The 19,555-nt window shown below is 34.2% G+C and overlaps 1 protein-coding gene across 5 annotated transcripts in view; it reads right to left on the bottom strand.

Annotated features, from left to right (window-relative positions):
* The window catches only part of LOC138711784 (ATP-dependent RNA helicase DDX42), a 73,152-nt gene that overhangs the window by 24,913 nt on the left and 28,684 nt on the right, over positions 1-19,555 (bottom strand). For all 5 annotated transcript variants that reach the window (XM_069842987.1, XM_069842991.1, XM_069842988.1 and 2 more), the window contains exons 4-8: positions 16,788-17,688; positions 12,912-13,052; positions 9,188-9,338; positions 4,963-5,055; positions 2,421-2,791 (exon numbers count right to left, since the gene is read on the bottom strand). In XM_069842987.1, the coding sequence (XP_069699088.1) occupies positions 2,421-2,791; positions 4,963-5,055; positions 9,188-9,338; positions 12,912-13,052; positions 16,788-17,688 (1,657 nt within the window). The remainder of the gene's footprint in view (positions 1-2,420; positions 2,792-4,962; positions 5,056-9,187; positions 9,339-12,911; positions 13,053-16,787; positions 17,689-19,555) is intronic.

Genomic DNA, 19,555 nt, shown 5'->3' with positions numbered 1-19,555 from the left:
ATTTATTGCAAATTCATTTACGTATATCCCATTCTGAAATTTTGTACGCATATAGTTGAGAAACTAAGGAATGCAGTGATATCTTTTATATTTCGAAAAAAGTTTCCGAACTTTAAAAAAAAGGAATTTTAAAAGTATATTTTCGAGAAAAAAATACAACTTAAATTTTTATGTAATCGAAGGCCAGATGTGCTAAAAGTATATGTTATGAGCTTTAATATGCGCCGAATTTGAATAAATTGCGTTAATTAGTAACGGAGATATTATCGTTTATATATATATATATATATATATATATATATATATATATATATATATATATATATAAATTTTGGATTTAAATACTTTTCGAAAGAATCAAGTTTTATGAAAATAAAACTATACGTATACTTTATTTTTGTTCTTTCAATCGAATAAAAAAGTTTGACATAAATAAAAAACTTCAAGGTTAAATTTCCTTTATATTTGTCCGGTTTGACATGGAATAACTCATTTGCTTTCTTGCTTCTAAATAAAGACCAGTCAACATTTTTTTAGGTGACATCTTGAGAGCTAAACAACTCGAAAGATGATCCTTATTCATTGTAGAAATGTCTTCATGATACTGGATACAATTTGGAGAGTTGAAGAGTTGATTTTGTGATAATGAAACCCGAATTATCGAATCGACTTTCAATAATCAATAATACCAGCATATTCGATAGTGCATCTCAATCAATAATAATGTGACACCAAGCAGCAACATTGTTCTTTATGGAGTTGCTTTGCTTGCTTTGTTCTCGCGAATTGTGTGGATCCTGTTTCCAAGTTTTTTTGTTAGTTTTTGCATCATTATAATGGTGACTAATTGAAAGAAATTAACTATCAAACGGAAAGTGAAAATAATAAGGGATGTAGAGGTTAATCTTTAAATAATCTTCGAATAATATGGCAAAAATGTATGGTTTTCCAACTACTTCTTTATGGGGAATAATGAAGAAGAGAGAAGAAATTTTCAATGCTGAGTTTCAGTGTGATTTGGGTTCAATCAAACGGAAACACATTCATGCCTCACCATTTTAAGAGTTAGCAAATATTTTGCTTTTCTCTTTGGTTGAAACTGAACCACACAAACTCTGCATTGAGAGTTTCTTCTTTCTTCTTCATTATTATCCATAATGAAGTAGTTGGCAAACCATGCTTTTTACCATATGCGATAGTTTTGTGGATTAACCTCGACATCCCTTATTATTTTCACTTTTTGTCCGATAGTTAATTTCTCCCATTTAGTCGCCATTATAACGATGTTGTTGTTGTTGTTGTTTTCTAATGCCATGCGTTTGACAAAGTCATTTGACCTCTTGCACTCCAATATTTTTCAAAGATATTATCATGGTCAGCTACTGAAGCACAGATTTTGAGGTGTTCCGAATCCATTTCTTGGTTTGAGTTGCACAATGGGCAGTTAGGGGACTGATATATTCCAATTCTATGCAGGTTTTTGGCCAAACAATCATGGCCTGTTGCCAATCTAAATGCAGCTAAAGAGGATTTGAGTGGTAAATCTGGAATTAACTGTGGATTATGATGCAGAGAGTTCCATTTTTTCCCTTGAGATTGGGTTATCAAATTTGTTTGTTGAAGTCTAAGTAGTTAATAAATCTTTTCACAGAGTAATACACAGTTTTAGTAACAGGTCTGTAAGTAGCAGTGCTGCCCATCTTTGCTAAAGCATCCGCATTCTTGTTTCCCAGGACTCCACAATGTGATGGTATCCATTGGAATACAAGTCTTTTATTGAGTGATATTAATTGAGAGAGCATTTTAGTTACTGTATTTCTGCTGTTTGAGATGAAGGTGTGTGTTTAGAGACTATTGATAGAAAAGCTGCTTTGGAGTCTGACAATATAACTGCATTCTTAAATTTATTGATGTGGCATAGAACATTCCTGAGACTTTCACTTATTGCAATGATTTCTCCATCAAAACTTGTTGTTCCATATCCAGGAGATCTATAAAGTGAGAAGAGACAGCAGGTAACGATGTTTAAACACAATAAACTAACAAAAACCTTGGAAACATGATCCACACAATTCAAGTGAACAAAGCAAGCAAGACAGCCAATCTGCGAAAGCAATGCAAAACATGACCATGAAAAACAAAGAGTAATGCCGCCACATGATGCTGCATTACTATCAATTGAGATGTAGTATCGAATATGCTGGTACTATTGATTATTGAAAGTCTAGTAGATATTTCGGGCTTCATTATCACAAAATCCACATGAAAAGTATTCCTTAAAATAAGGATTTTTCTTAAACCAGGTTTCCTTAAAATCGGGAATGAATTACATTATTCTCATGATAATTTGGCTGGGACTTAACATATTATTCTTTACAATATCAACGTTAGAACAGGTATTACTGTAATTATTATCTTACCTGACTCATGTACTGACTTCTAAAAGCTGCCTTCATTGCAGAAAGTCTATCTGTGCCAGGACCAGTGCGAACTGGCTTTGGTATGAGCTCTGCAATATTGCTAGGAACCATGCCTGAGTTAGACTGATTGTCTGACGACCCCAGTCCAGGCCTCTCTCTGTAGCCCAGACCACGGCCTCCCACATTAACTTTCTTCCCCTTTCCACTCTTAAAACGAGATTTGCGAAACCACGCACTCTGCATGGCCAGATCCAAGAGATTCTGGGGTACTTCTTGATTTGCACCTTCTAAGTTCCGTACTAGATGTCCTGCAAATTCTTTGTCCTTATCAGTAACTAGTGTATAAGCAGTACCTTTTTCTCCAGCACGACCTGAAAAATAAATATATAATTTTATAATAAGTACAATCCTTAAATGTTAAGCATTCAACTTTAAGCCACTTTCTCATTTTTCCTTAAATAAGAAGCTTCTAAAACACATATGGCCGGTTTCACCAACCTTCGTTATCATTATAACGTCTCGTTAAATAATTTAATGACACGTTAGTCAGTTTTTGTGTTTCACCAAGTATCATTATTGCTAACGCATCTTTAAATTCATCGTTAATTTATTAGGACCTATTCGTCGCGTTAAAACAGTAACGATGCGTTAAGAAGTCAACAACATGGCGGACGTAATTATTCGATGATGAAGTTCTTTATTTAGAACTTCAACATAACGACGAACTTATATGTTGTAATAACACTCGGAATAATCATTTTGAAGATTTAAGTGATAAAGAATTCCACGAAAGCTACACATTAAGGAAATAAGTAGTAAGAATGATTCTAGAAGAAACTGAATACCGGTATACTGTATAGGTTAGAATACGACAGATAGAAATCACCCACTTAACGCCTCTTCAACAGATTCTTCTCGTTTTAAAATAATGTTGCGGGAAGTTTTGAAATAGTAATTGATGATATGAACGGGGTATCAAAAGCTGTATTGTCTAGATATGTGAATAAATTATCAGACGTACTACCAACATTACAATAGTCATTATTTCTATAGGCCTAATAAGCTTATAGCTAAATTTTATGTTGTCATAGACAACATAGATTGTGTACATGTTCCAATCGTATATCCTGGCAGTAATATAGCCAAAAGATTCTGCAATAGAAGATCCTATTTTTCCTTCAATATTCAAACAATTTCATAGGCCTATGTAACGCTCCGCATAGAAAAATTGTGGTTAAACTAGCGCTGAGATAGTTTCCTTCGTACTCTGCTTATACACCTTGCACATACGAATCTGTGACAGGTTATGTTTGATTAGTTTAATTTTTTGTTATGCCTTGCATATACGATCAACTGATTACTACAAAAAAATCCCTTATAAGTTCAACGATTTTCACTTTTACCTCAGAACTACCTCAGCGCTAGTTTATTGAAATTGTAATAGGTTAGAATACGACAGATAGGAATCACCCACTTAACGCCTCTCCAACAGATTCTTCTCGGTTTAAGATAATGTTACGGTCTACACGGATAGCACAACATTCCAAAGGAGGATGCCTTTTAAATGAAAAGGGTGCAAAGAGATTTTCTTTTAGGAGACAATGGATACCCCTTAAAATCCAATTTAATGACATCTCTCCTGAATCCTGTCACACAAGCATGGCAAAATTGTTACAGGGTACTAATAAATCTGCATGAAATACAGTGGAAAAGTAGTATGCAATTTATGGAAGAGGCGATTTCCCATCCTAAATTTAGGCCTAATATAACTGCTTAGAATGCTTTGTATATAATTAATTGTGGCATCAATTTTTAAGCTGTCGACCTTGTAGTCCGCTAAATTTTCTCAGATTTCCTTTAGAAGCTACAATTTAACTGCTCTACATTCCTATTATTTACATTTGGAAGCAGCTGTCTTTTTTTTTTTTTTTAATTGCTGTATGACAAAATACTGTATTTAGGAAGATGTTCTTAAAATTACTGCCTCTTACCCGTTTGCCTATGATTGTTTCTTCATGCCAAACAAAGTCAGCCATGATCACATGTAACCAATGAAATTCGCGATTTCGAAGCCATGGTCGTATGAAAAACAAAACATGCAAGATACAAGTACAAAATCCCCTCGTTAGTAAACGCCTGTTAATTTTAAAGATACGAGGCTTGGTGAAATAGTCAACTTTTAAAGATTCCGTTAAAATTAAACGATCCATTTGTTGACAAGTCGTTTGTGCTGATTTAAAGAAGCTTGGTGAAACCGGCCAATAGACTGAGAAATAAAGTGGTGTATGGTTTTCTTTCGTGATAAATACTAATTTAGGACATCAGCAACTAAAGTATTCATCTTTAATGTCTAACACTATTACATGAAATTAAACAGAAATAAAGGATAATTTGGGAGCACAGAAAAAATGGATAAAGAAAGTGTAATGTAGTGAATTAATAGGAAAAAAGAGACGAAAGAGGAGGAAATTCATGTTATAATACTAAGGTGTACAAAATAAATTGCACTGTTTCCTTAAACTAATAGCTTCATTATACATGCCAGTTCTGCCGATCCTGTGGGTGTGGGTGTCAATGTCTCTCGCAACATCAAAGTTTACTACCGTTCTGATGTGAGGAATGTCCAGTCCACGAGCTAGAAATAGAATATTACAAATTCATAAATTCATAATAATTTACAACAATGTACTATAAAAGCATTAAATTATTAAAAGCATATTATTTCTTCTTGTCTCAAGATATGACTAGTATTGTTTTGAAATAACTCCTCTCGAATTCTCAGCCAGGTGAGTTGGATTGTTGCTTCCAAGCTTTCGATGATTACCTCTTCAATCCCTGAAGAAGATGGCAGAACTAGTCATTGAAAGCTTGGAAGCTACAATCCAACTCACCTGGCTGAGAACCCGAGAAGAGATATTCCATATCCAACACTGGGAAAATGTGAAGTCCTACATAATGTTGTTTTATTACTGCTCCCTATCCATAGCTAATATCAAATTATTATTAGAATCTTGACTTGTATGGCCAAAGTATTTAAAAATATGCATGCATCTAATAATGAAGAAATATCAAAATATATAGGTCTATTATTTGAAGAAAAATTAGCTTTATGTAAGACTATGAAGGGAGAGAGAAAGAGAGAAAAACACAGTTTTATAAATTGATGGGCACGCCAATACTGTTTGAAAGGTAAAAGTGTGAACTCTAAAATAAAGAGATAAATTTGGAACTACAGAGAACATTGTGTGACATTATATCGACAAATAATGATACCGTATTTTCTCGAATACCCTGAGCATTTTTTTTTCGAAATATACAAGTAAAAAATACTACTGCGCAGCTTATTCGAAATAAAAGTTGGCAACATTGCCCGATTTTCCTCCTGCGCAACTCCTACAGTGGAGCACATGCCAGTATCTTCCCATGGAGGCATTTCAATTGTTAAATGGTGTTTGGATTAGCAGTACATATGTCAGAATCAAGTTCAAGTGTAAAGTTTGTGTGTCTTACCTGAAAATAAGTATCACTAAAGGTATGAGATTGCGATTATTTACTTGCAGCAAAAAACTTAAAATTATCAAAGATGCGGAGGAGCATGGAAATAGTACTAAAGCCCGCAAATTTTATGTAAGTGAATGTTGCATCAGAGACTGGAGGAAAAAGAAGGAATAGTCAAACAACAATGGAAACCACGTAGTATCCTACAAAATAAGGTACGATGAAAGATAAAATAATATATAAAATAAAGGTAGTTAATTTACTATTTACTGATGTGTGTTATTAATGTTGAAGAATATTGTGTAAGCAGCCAATTAAGGAAAACAACTGACATGCATGCAGTGCATTTTTTTTTTTACCTTTCAAAAATGGGGTGCACGTCTTAATTGAGGGCACAGGTTATTCCAGAAAATATGATATTAGAAAAGAAATTAACATATACCATATGTCGTGAATGGCAAAACTGAAGAAGGGGGGGGGGGGTGAGGAAAAACACAAAGAACATGTCTTATGGATGGATATAGAAAGCTCTCCTAAAGAAATTATATCGTGCAGGTCAATAAGAAAATACAAACAACATGTTTAATGGAAGAATATAGGAAGTCTTGCAGATGAATATAGAAACATCTTCTAAGAAATTAAAAACACATATTGATACATAATAATAATAATAATAATAATAATAATAATAATAATAATAATAATAATCAATCTTCTTAATGTATCCAGCTGTTTGCTGACAACATAAAGTCCACTACAGTCCACTGTAGTCTATTCAGTTGTTTTTCACGAGAAATGAGGGGTATTTTGATCGGTGTTCATTATAGATGCCTGTTGCTAGTAGCCAGAGTTGGGGTGTAGTCAATATATACTGCAGGCTGTGTCTTCTGCAACTGGTACTGATGATTTTAATTTACTTCCTTTGTGGTTTATGGATGGACAGTATAGAAGAATGTGTTCCAGATCTTCATCATGATTATTACACCACAGACAAGTAGGATTATCAGAAATGTGAAATCGGTGTAGGTACAATTGAGTGACAATGTGACCTGTTCTGGCTCCTGTTAAAAATGTTTGAACATGTCTGGGCAAGTTTTTGTACATTTCCAGGTCATTTGGTTTCTTTTGTACAGACTAAAATTTTTCCTTTGTCAGAAGAGAGCCAATTGTTGATCCATAGGTTTATAAAATGAGACTTTACTGAAGCAAAAGCACTGGATAGAGATATCACTGGAAGATTGCAAATATATTAATATTAATAATAATAATAATAATAATAATAATAATAATAATAATAATAATAATAATAATGAAAAAACCTTTTTTCTAAAGGTGGAAAAACTTTTTAAAGAAATTAGATCATGCAGACAATACACACACTGGTGTAAAATAAAACTTGCTGATAATACTTGACCCACATGTCTTCACAACACAATCCATAACAAATAATATTTATATTCAAATAACTCTCACTAGATGCTACTGCTACTTTGCACCAGGTGCTATTGGACTCCACATGTAGTGTATAACAAAGAGACAGACACACATGCTGAAGGTCAATGACTTTCGTAGGTGGAGGGAGGGAGCATGGCAGTGTAGAAGTGTAGTAGTAGCCAGTGGTGTTCATTACTGTTATGTCATGATTATAAGATGATCACCGATTTTTCACATGCAATTTTCGGAAAGAAACCTCGTCGGAAAAATAGGTACATTTGGTTTATAGGAAAATTGACAAGACAGAAAAACAGCATGAAAACGTATATTGCAGGAATGTAAACATAAGATTAACAGAAGTGTATATTTAACTTTATGTAAATGTATAATTGAAGAGATCCCTGAAATGAGGTAAGTCACACTTTTTGCAGGAACAATGTTTTGGTGAAATAAGGAGGTTTGTTTGCTTCTCTATATGTTCCCCACTTCAACTTTCCAAAGCACCGATAGGAAGTTGATCACTTTTCTTTCATTCCCACAAATAAGGGACTACGGCGTCAGTTCAGCAAGCTATGATGGACAGCTCATGTGTAAGTGTTTCTCATGTTCAAATAAAACACTTGAATAAGGTAAAGTGTTGGCGAACTTTGTGTTATTGAGTTTTATGAGTTTTACAACATGTACTTTGGACAGAATATGTTTATTTACAATGGGTAAATGTGTAGTATATGTAACAGCAGATAATACGAGATTCACCAAACTTTCAAATGTTTTTTGTGTATGGTTTATAGTGAACTATTAAGAAATCGTAAATAAAAAAACTTGCTAAAGAAATTATTGTTAGTCACTACATATACATTATTGGAATAAGGGATATCCTTGGATATTCTCCCTTATTCCACTGAAGTGCAATCAAAAGACGATGTTTCTAATATTGTATGGCTTTTAATGATATTTTATAAGCATTATATAAAAGAACTACAACCTTGTCTTAGCAGGTATTGTGAACTTCTGGACAAATATTCTGTATTTACGTTTTAAGACAGTTTCTCATATCCCTGAAGTTTTGAATATGGCGGTTACCTCCTTATTCAGAGGAGCTCTTCAATTATATTATAACCTGCGAAATCTTGACAACCAAACTTTCCTTTGTAAAATTTGCATATATGCAGAAAATTTCCATTCAGCATAATGATCTGACAAGCAAACATTCTGATGGAGACATAAAAAAAAGGTAATTTTTTTCTTCCACCATGTTAATAATGTCCAAAGAAGTGCTTACACAAATCTGGCCACTCGACTGCAACTACGAGGCCATCCTGAAAGTGATTTTCCCTGGGGCTGTTTACAGAAAAACGCACAATTGCATGGAAAGATTTATTGAAACAGATACAGCAATTGTTGTGGTATTTGTCAACATACCACTGAAATTGAAACATTTTCATACCATGGGATCAATTTTTGTATCTTCCTGTCATAGAAGTCAGCTGCCTGGGATCGGTACTAGCATTTGACAGCTGTCTGGACCTCTCTGTCGATCCCACGATATGACAAATGTCTCAATTCCATGGGAAATATGTTGAAAAATAGTTCAATAATTTCTGTGTCTGTTCCAATTTCTTTTTCTAATGAAATTGTGTTTTCTTTCTGTTAACGGCCCTTTGCAAGCTTAATTTTTTACACCCCTCATAATTGCAGTCGAGTGGCCAAAACTTGTATAAGCATTTCTTTTTACAGTATTAACATGGTGAAAGAAAAAAATTTAACTCTTTTATCTACCCCCATCAGAATGTTTGCCTGTGAGCATACTTTCTAAGATCTCATATTTTACTTGCCTGCAACATCAGTTGCTACTAGGATGCTCACTTCTTTCTTCTTGAACTGCGTAATGACTTTGTTCCTCTCAGTTTGATCCATGTCTCCATGCAGCAGAAGTACTTCAAACTCTTTCAGTTTCAGGTTGTTAGCAAGTTCCTCAGCATTCGCCTTCCAACCAAACGGCAAAAAGGAGAATGCTTATTCATTGATATGTCATCGAACGGTGGAATAAGGTAAGATGAAGACCGATAGCTATGGTAACAAGCATCTACCTGCAACATTGCAGGCAGAGAATGTGGAAACAACCCGCACACAATGTGTTTGTTTTGCTTTGCTGTCTCAATTGCTAAGTTGACCCTCAATGAATGTCTTTCACAAGCAAACATGATACGGATTATGGTATACGTAACTAGTAATCATTCTTCTTTTCGTAAATTAACTCATATGTGTCTTGCATACATAATATATGTAACAAAAATGATATAATATTTGAATGTACTTAAACAGATGAAATAATTTAAGATGGGAGCTGTGTCATGATTGACATAATAAATAGACTTGAAAATAAAAACATTTTTGCATTCACCAAACTTAATGTCTACCATTTACTTCCAATAGCAAAATCATAATTTGAAAAATTTTATATAATATTCATGAAATTGGTCCTCCCCAATGACAGAATTCTCGCAAACATTTATTTTGATAAGGAAAAAATCATCGAAAGGATATTTTCATTATATTACAATAAAACTGAACTTCCATCATATTGAAGGGGACTAGAAACGAATCCTAAGACAGTAGGTAGTGCAATGACAAGTTGATGTATTGACTGGGTGGTTTCCAAAGCTGAGCACTCAACATTGACTCCTGATTGTCTTTGAAGGGAACTAAGATGCCATTGTTCTAGGTAACTACTTTTTAAAATACTAGGGCATTCGAAAAGTAATGGCAACATAGTTACTGTTTCACACTAAATTTATTTAGGTTACTTTTGACATTACATACTTTAACAATACGTTGCCAAATTCTTGGAAGATGGCAGACTCCATCTGCAGCAGCATTTCTGGGTATCTCTCTCACTGATCAATCTAAAGCTTTTCAGATGTCAACTTTTGATTGAAAGCGAATACCTCGCTTCCACCCAACTTGCAATAGTTCAGTATGGTAGGACTTCTCTCCCACATGCTTCTTGTAATGCTCTAAAGCACTGAGTTGCATGTTTTTCTCTTGCAAACTTGGACTTTTATGAAGCACCTTTAGAGCTATGTTGTTTACTACAAATCGGAAACAGCTACTGTTATTTACAAAATATGGCCACTTCGAGACTTTCAATATTGCAATTTTTATGAAACAATCGCTGCTCTATGATGTAGTACAAGATTTCAATTGTCATCGCTAGGAGCACTGATTTACAGCACTGTTGCCATTACTTATCGAATGCCCTAGTATGAAATGAGTGGATACTTTCTGAACATACCTCATATTTTGACTAATAATCATATATCAACGGACAGGACACAAAGTCTTTCTTTTTAAATTACTTTAATTGTTGAACTCTGCTTCGAATATGCATTTATACAAGCAAACGACATTCAGCAGTCTCATATTGTAACCACTTAATGATATATACCAAAAGTATACTAATCAATGAATGATATATACTCCTGAATAAATTGCTGTTCATATGGATAAGAACCAATTACATATGAGTTAACATATCTTAATTCATATCACATACGAAGGATAATGGATTAAAGTTAATGATATAAATTACAACATACAATGTACCAAAGTTTTTATGTAGTTGTACAGGACATAACAGTTCAATGTGTTGTAACAACTTTTAAAAACCACTAATTATGGCAACTGGCCAATGTACAAGATAATCAATTCCATATGTCTCTTGTTGCATATAGTTTACAGACTTTCAAAACAATTCTTGTTTAACTGAATAAAAATTTGTACATACTTCTGTGCTCTCATGATAAATATTATTCCGAAATCCATACTGGAATTATTTATTATAGAAAAACATGATTAAAAAACATTACAGAGATAATGGTAATATGCGAACTTGGGTAAACACATCATCTAGACATGGATTTATAATTTGACAAGTTCAAAATATTAGCATACAAGGAAGATGAATCAAGCCATTCAATAATATATTGAATAAGCAATTTCCTCAGTCATTCAATAAGTCTACATCTACATATTATAAATCTAAACTAATGTAATTTTCTCATGGTTCAGATATTTCATAACTTTGAATGCCACATCTGTATACCATGTAAATAGTGTCCAATATCACTTACATATTTATCCCAGTTCTCTCTGTTTAGTTTCTTACCTGCTTTCTTTACAATAGCGCATTTTAACTCATATTCTTATTCTAATTTTGTAAGAATTTCAGATAAGCTTTTCTTATATCATCAATTATGTTATGTACTTGTTCAGTGTAATTTCCCTACACCATCTTCTTGTAACAAATGTCCCTTCAAATGAGAGTTTTCTCATTTATTCTTCCACTTTAATGTGTCATTTTGCCAACATATTTACTTTGGTTAAGACCAAAGGCGATCTGAATACATGTCACATATTCTATAAACTCTTGGAGATCTATTTTATATTTGTATGAAGGTCACTATGAAAGTTTTGAGATATGGGAAAGTGAAAGCAGGCCAACTTAAATGGAACCCTGCAGAGAGGATCTTTATTCTTTGTGAGTAAACTGGTATCAGACAGCAACTTTCTCACATCCTCATAATAAAGAAATGTGAGGGAAAACAACCCTGTGAGTTAAATGTTATGTCTTATTTAACGGTGCTCGCAACTGCAGAGGTTATATCAGCATCGCCGGATGTGCTGGAATTTTGTCCCGCAGGAGTTCTTTTACATGCCAGTAAATCTACTGACATGAGCCTGTCGCATTTAAGCACACTTAAATGCCCCACCGACCTGGCCTGGGATCGAACACGCAAACTTGGGCATAGAAGGACAGCGCTATACCAACTCGCCAACCAGGTGAGTGCTGTCAATTGCTGAAATGGAGGTGAAAAGAGAGCACTTTCAAGTGATGATTTTGTACTATTTCAAAATTGCATTAAACTAGTCCCAAAGCCTTGAATGTTTGCAAAGAGTTTTTGGGAACCTTGCTCCTTCCCATGCCACAATCTTTCGGTGGTTTCAGGAATTTAAAAGGGGAAGAACTTCACTGAAAGACGAGGAGAGAAGTGGGCATCCAGCGATGGCAGTGACTGCTGTGGAAGAAATGGTTCGCAAAAACAAAAACAATTGGATGACATTTAAATGTCAATACTCATATGTAAAAACACATTACTGTTGATGTCTACAATATCACTACTATGTTTCAGTAAATATCACCAGAAATAAAGACAATAGAGGAACTACTGCACTGTAACAGATTCCCAAAAAAGAAAGTCTATGGTAAGAATTTCGTACAGCAAGCCATGAGAATATCTATATTTAATACCTATGTCTGTGTCAATCAACTAAGGTAGGCTTTGATGAGAAATATCACAAATTCTAATTTGCCACACAAACAAGTGATGTGTAATATTATTCATATAATATGCAATGGCATTTCCGCAATGGAAAATCGTTGAGGTTTACATGTACATTTTCAAAACAACAATCTTTCACCAAACTACTTTGTTAGAAAAAGAAAAGTTAAAATCATAAGTGTGTATATATATGTTATATTGTAAACAATGGACACACCTTCTTTGTAACGAAGATGAGGACACTGCCTGCTGACATAAACTGAACTATGTTATTTAACAACCAATTCCATTTTGCTCCTCCCATTGATAACAGCTTTACAATCTGTGTCACATCTGTATTGGCTTCACCAACATCACCCTGTAACACAAAGTAGTACAATAAATAATAACACAATACTAACAAAATGAAACAGTGGCATAAACATATTACAGGAAAAAGACAGCACTGTAAAAGAACTATATGAAGACAAAAAAAATTTCAGAAATTTCTGTATTATTAAATGTTATAGAATATACATTACAGGCCTGTAGCACTTAAGTTTATTTTCGATACAAAACTCGTTCTTCATAAACAATTTTTAAAATTTGATTTCGAGGATAACTCAGTGTCATACATATAGATAAAACATCATAATCTTTAAAGATTCTCACACTTTTAGAGCGAAAGTTGTTATTAATGGAAAAAATTGCAGGAAAAAATAAATTCAACAATATGAAAACACTTCTTCTGCAACACGGACATATCTAGAATATGCAAACTTTTATATTTCACAACCCCTTTTACAGGTTTTCATATTAACTACTTTACTTAATTCAGAAATGACTTGATTAAATATCTAGAAATTGACACCATTTCTAAGGCATTCATTGTGTTGAAATGTCTTTAAGTGTAGAAAAACATCTTTCATTTTCTACAGTATTCGTGAAAAGTTTCACTATATTGAAGTAGTTTTGCTGTTTCTTAAAAAAACACGTTTTTTATGTGAAATCGTAAGAGAGGAAGATTATTTTTTATGTGAAATTGCAAGAGAGGAGGCATTTGTATTCCTGAATACAAATTATAATTCTGTTTTCATTTCATTTTATTTATTTTTTTTAATTTCTAAAAGTTTCATCAGTAGCTTCAAGATCTTCATTTGGAAATTAATACATTATTAAAATATTCCCAGTTCTCATGCATGAAGAACAAAGCAACAGAGATATTTAGCAATAGCAAACTTCCACTCCGTTACACTCATTGTATCCTCACCTCTAAAGCATTTATGTTACTTATTAGGAGTAACAAGAAGTATAACTCTTTCTGAACATTTTCTCTTGACTATTACAATTTTACTAATGTCATACTACTTTTGGCCAATAAAATGGTACGAAAGACCATCTTTCAACCAATCATGGCTGCTTATCGCACAATTTTATCGCGTCCCTAGCATTTGTTTAATTTTATCACTTCCCTAGCATTTGTTTGTTTTTATCACTACCCTAGCATTTGTTTCTTTGTTTGCCAACATTTCAAATTGCACTGGTTTGGACATCAAAAAACAGAAAATTACAAACCACTCCAGTCGATGCACAGCAGTTTCAAATATGACTCGCATTGGCATTCAAGAACAAGAATTAATGAAGATCACTGGTCAAAGCTATGCATCTTTCCTGAAACCCTATTTAAAAATAAATGAAGAGCACCATTCGGAAATCCTGAATAAGTTGAGGAATACATAAACGAGTTCCACTTCTTTTACGCACACGTCCAATATAACATCAACTGAACCACCAACCACTAAAACATTCAAATTTAAAAACTGTACTTTCAATAACTGTTCCTTTTAAAATTATTCATGTTTATTTTTTATTTCATGTCCCTAATTAAAACTTTTCTAACACTTGTTTATATTATTTACATTATGTTATAGCTACTGCTATATGATATTATGGATAGTCACGTATCAGAGATTGTTTAATATTAAGATTTATTGAAAATCATCTATCACGTGACGTTGATTACTGAGATCTGGATAAGTGGAATGCAATTGTTTTAATAAAAATGAAATTGAATCAACAAAGCTTTCTTGACTAGTAACCGTCCACAAAGTTCAATGAAGATTCTATAGTTGGCACAACTGATAACAAGAAAACAGTTACTGCCATCTAGCATAATATTTGTAATGTTGAGATGGTACAATAATATATTTGAAGACAGTTGTATTTTCGTAAGTCAATTCTTATTTTATTGTATTGGAGTACTACGTTACTTCTAATCTTTATATACATTCTTCTAATCGTGTAATAGTCAATTAAATCCCACATGAGTTTTGATTTTCTCTAGATTAATCAAAACCTCTACCGAAATTACTGTTGACAGTACACTTTTCATCTGGTAATCTGGATTGATAAAAATTTTCACGAATTTTAGTGACAGTTGCGATGAAATCAGTTGTGAATTTGTGAACTTCAGTTGAATTAATAATTTTCTTTGACCTTACTTACTTATGGCTCTTAAGGAATCCGGAGGTTCATTGCCACCCTCACATAAGCCCACCATCAATCCCTATCCTGAGCAACATTAATCCAGTCTCTACTATCATATCCACCTCCCTTAAATCCATTTTTATATTATCCTTCCATCCACGTATCAGCCTCCCCAAAGGACTTTCTCCCTCCAGCCTCCCAACTAACACTCTATATGCATTTCTAGATTCGCCCATATGTGCTACATGCCCTGCCATCTCAAACGTCTAGGTTTAATGTCCCTAATTATGTCAGGTGAAGAATACAATGCGTGCAGTTCTGCACTATGTAACTTTCCCCAAATATTTTCCTAAGTTTTCTTTTATCTTAGATCGAAAAATACAGTGAACATGACTTATTGTAACAAGCACACAGTATCACTTCTATGAGATTCCAAACAGATTAATACCAAAACACTGGAGAAATGTTTTTTATTGTATTCAGTGAGTAAAATAAGTTATATTGCCTGCAACTTTGATCACAATGTTTATAATCTGTCAAGGTTATAGCAAGAATTGTGTTCTAAAGAACAACTGAAGGTCTTATTCTGATTAATATGGCTGGTGACACAAAAGAACTTTTGGTAATTGACAAAAGCAAGAATCCACGGTAATAAATTTCTAGTAAATTACCATTATAATTCCAATGCACGAATGAAACAATCCCAATATTCAAGGATGGCTACTGAAATGGAATAGTTGTTGACAGTGATTCGTCCATCGGAAGGGGACATTAAGCCTGGTAACCCTCTTGGTGTTATTTGACAGTAGGAGACTATGTGCCAGCACTGGGTTTCCCCTTCTCCCTTTCTCATCATCCGTACTCATTCCCTATACTATCCTTATACGAACAATTACAAATATACTTATCCTAGAACACGACATAACTCTCCACAGACATGTATCATGCACAGCATGCCCTCCAAAGTGGTGTGCAACTTGAAAAATGGATCACAGTCCTGCCATCTATCCGCAATATGTAGAACCCGAATCACGCAAGTGAAGTGAGAAGGCAATGGATACACATACATTTTTTAATATCTATTACTATGTAACTGTTAACTATTTGTCAGAAAAATGTGAAAAATTGTATTGTGCTACTGTTTAACAATAATACATGTACAGATCATTTGAATTGCTTCATAAAGAAAGGGCGTCAGTCCATTTTAGCTAAGTTGTGGGAAATGAAGAAAAACTGTCCGGACCGATGTCCTTCCTTTGCAAAATGCTCACATTCCGATCACAATATAACAATGAAGGAAACGTTAAACTGGCTTCCTATCTTGATAAAATGATGTGTTGAACATTCAAGATGGGAAATTCAATGTTAACTCAATTTCGAAAAAAATATGACTGATGCCCTTTCTTTATGAAGGAATTCATTTTAAAAATATAGAAGAGGTTAAAATTGAAAACGACACTTTTTATTTGTTGATTTGACATGGTAAGTAAGCATAAATGATTTCATATAAAAATGACAATGACCTTTCAAAGAATTGTAAAAGTGTTTTCAGAATTGTAATATTAGATTTAAAAATATCTTTGTATTAAAATGTCATTTAAAGGTACATAAAACGTAACACACATACCTGGACTATCCTGATGGGATCTGTAAGCACATCTCTTGCAAGTCGTTCAACTTTCTTTTTGAATGTTGCACTGAAGAGCAGTGTCTGTCGATCAGGTCTCACATGATTACAGATAGATCGAACTTGGGGTTCAAAACCCATATCAAACATTCGATCTGCTTCATCTAGAACTAAAAATGTCACCCTTTGTAGATTTGTAGCCTTCATCTTGACGAGGTCAATCATACGACCAGGGGTTGCCACTACGACTTCTGCTCCACCTTCGAGAGCTTTTGACTGTTCCCACTTGGAACCACCACCATAGCAACAAACAACTTGTATATTGTAAACTTTACCGAACTTCTTGGCTTCAGTATATATCTGTTGTGACAATTCTCTTGTGGGAGCAAGAATCAATCCAATGGGTCCATCTCCTGGTTGAAGTTCTTTCTGATCCATAATATGAACTAACATGGGCCAAATAAATGCTGCTGTTTTACCACTACCAGTCTTTGCAATGCCTATCATATCTCGTCCGCTGAGAGCTGCCGGAACAGCCTGAGCTTGGATTGGGGTTGGTTGAGTATATTCAGACTTACGAACCGCTTTCATCAGGGCTTCATCGAAACCAAAATGAGCAAAACTACTAACAGGATGAGGTGGTAAGGCACCTGTCACCTTGATCCCGAGCTTCTGACGCAACTCTTCCATCTGATTCTGAGCAAGACCAGCTATGTCCTCATGCACATTGTAGAAATTCTTTTCAAAGTCAATGTAATCTATTTCTGAATGATCAATTGGAGGAAGAGGATCAATTTCTTTACTCTTCTTTGGAGCAATAGGATTACCATCTTCGTCATATTCAATTTCTTGATCAGAATCATCATTTTGGACACCTGCTAAAGGATTTTCCTCCATATACCTGAAAGACGAAATGAAAATACAAAATATATTTAAAAAATACAATAAAAACAGAATTAGAGCTAGTACACGAATTTTGTAATCTTCCTCCTAATGATGAATTTGGTAAAGTCCGAAGATACTTCGAGATTCTAAATGGAAATTTTGGCCAACAGTTTGAAAAAATATGGTGAAGTCACAAATCTATTCATGAACAATGGTTCCCTATTATGGGAGACAGTGACAATCAGCATATTTATATTCATGCGTTTTGGATATAAACTATGGTCAGCAGCTACACGTCTTGGCTACCTAGCTAAGCACATGAAAAAGCGCAATCGTGGTGCAATATCTTTCGCTGTGACACAGGGTGATGCTGTTGTTCGATGGCATGATAATAATATTGTCACTCTTGCTTCAAACTGACACAATGTAACTCCAATTTTGAAAGCAGATCGAGTCAGTGCTATTGCAGGGAAACGAAGCAAAATTCAAGTGGATTGCCTTTCGGTTATTGAATAGTACATCAAATACATGGAAGGAGTAGACAGATTTGACGAAAATGTTCATTCTTTGAAAGTGAGCTTTCATGGAACGAAATGGTGGTACCCAATTTTGCATTTGATCTCGATGCAGCCTGTCATAATGCGTGGTCAGTATCAAGAAGAGATGCAATACAAAAAGACTTGACATATTGTGAATTCCGGCGAAATATCGTGCATGTATGTTGTGGTCTCTATGGGAAAGATCCATACAGACATCCAGTCAGCGATTCAGTCCCATCCAGTAGTATTATTACATATATGCTAACTTAAATATTCTCTACTGAATAAAATATGATATTGCAGTCATTAAATGTGACAATAAGATTTATTGCCCAATGTCACCTACAGGTGACACCCCTGCAGTTCGTTTGTAAATATGATTTTCCATGAAGTCTCAATAAACAATACTTCTATAGGCTGTAATAAACATTATTTAATCATTTATAAACAATTTGTACATCTGTAATGAGTTTGGGCTAAGACGGGTTAATAACACTAGTCTACAGCATTTTTTGTGGTGACAAACAGAATGCTGTTTATTACTAAGTCTGATACGCTGATTACGAATATGTAATTAGATTTTTTCCATCACTTCAGGTTTCTGAGCACTGCAACAATATTACATTTTATGAATAGCCATAAATACAGTGCGGGCGGGAAGCAACTAGGTATTATTAATTGGCTGCAGCATTTTTAATATCGATGGAACCATAATGAAAATAGTGTGTACATATAGGTCATTAAATAGAGTTTGAACTTTTACGCGTCTGTAGTACAAATAGTGGCCGTGAGAGGTGGTTCGCGCAACAATAGCAAAGATGGTCAATCACCTGTTTGTTCGCGAGCGAGTGCAGATTGGTACACGCTATTAAGCGTGGAATTCCGTTGTTCTCGTTCAGAGACAGTGGCATACAGCTAAAGGAAGGACTGTCACAATCTGTCCAGAGACAATAAAGAATATTGGAGGCACGGAGTCAGGGCGCTATCACCAATGCCCCACGCGACTTCCTCCACAAGACTGTGGATTCCATTACCGGCCGCTTGAAGAAACTAGTGGAAGCCACAGGTGCCTAAGTTTAATTTTGAGGTATTCATACGTATTCCCACTTAACAAAGTACATATGAAATAAATTTAAATAATTTAGCATTATAAATATAGAATTTATACGCAGTTCTCAATACCTAGTATATATGTAGCACTTCTTTGGTTTCCATCCATTAAACAAAGACCCTCTTAACTTGACACATCTGAATTATGGTTTGCTGATACTTGAAAGATAAGATAGACTTAGAGGGTGCCTGGTAATGAAAACAAAGACAGTCAGTCTATACTTTGTTCAGTTC

This window comes from Periplaneta americana, chromosome 13 (assembly GCF_040183065.1).
Source record: "Periplaneta americana isolate PAMFEO1 chromosome 13, P.americana_PAMFEO1_priV1, whole genome shotgun sequence".
NCBI lineage: Eukaryota > Metazoa > Arthropoda > Insecta > Blattodea > Blattidae > Periplaneta > Periplaneta americana.
The sequence above is the reverse complement of the archived record's forward strand: the minus strand, read 5'-3'. Positions and strand labels throughout refer to the sequence as shown.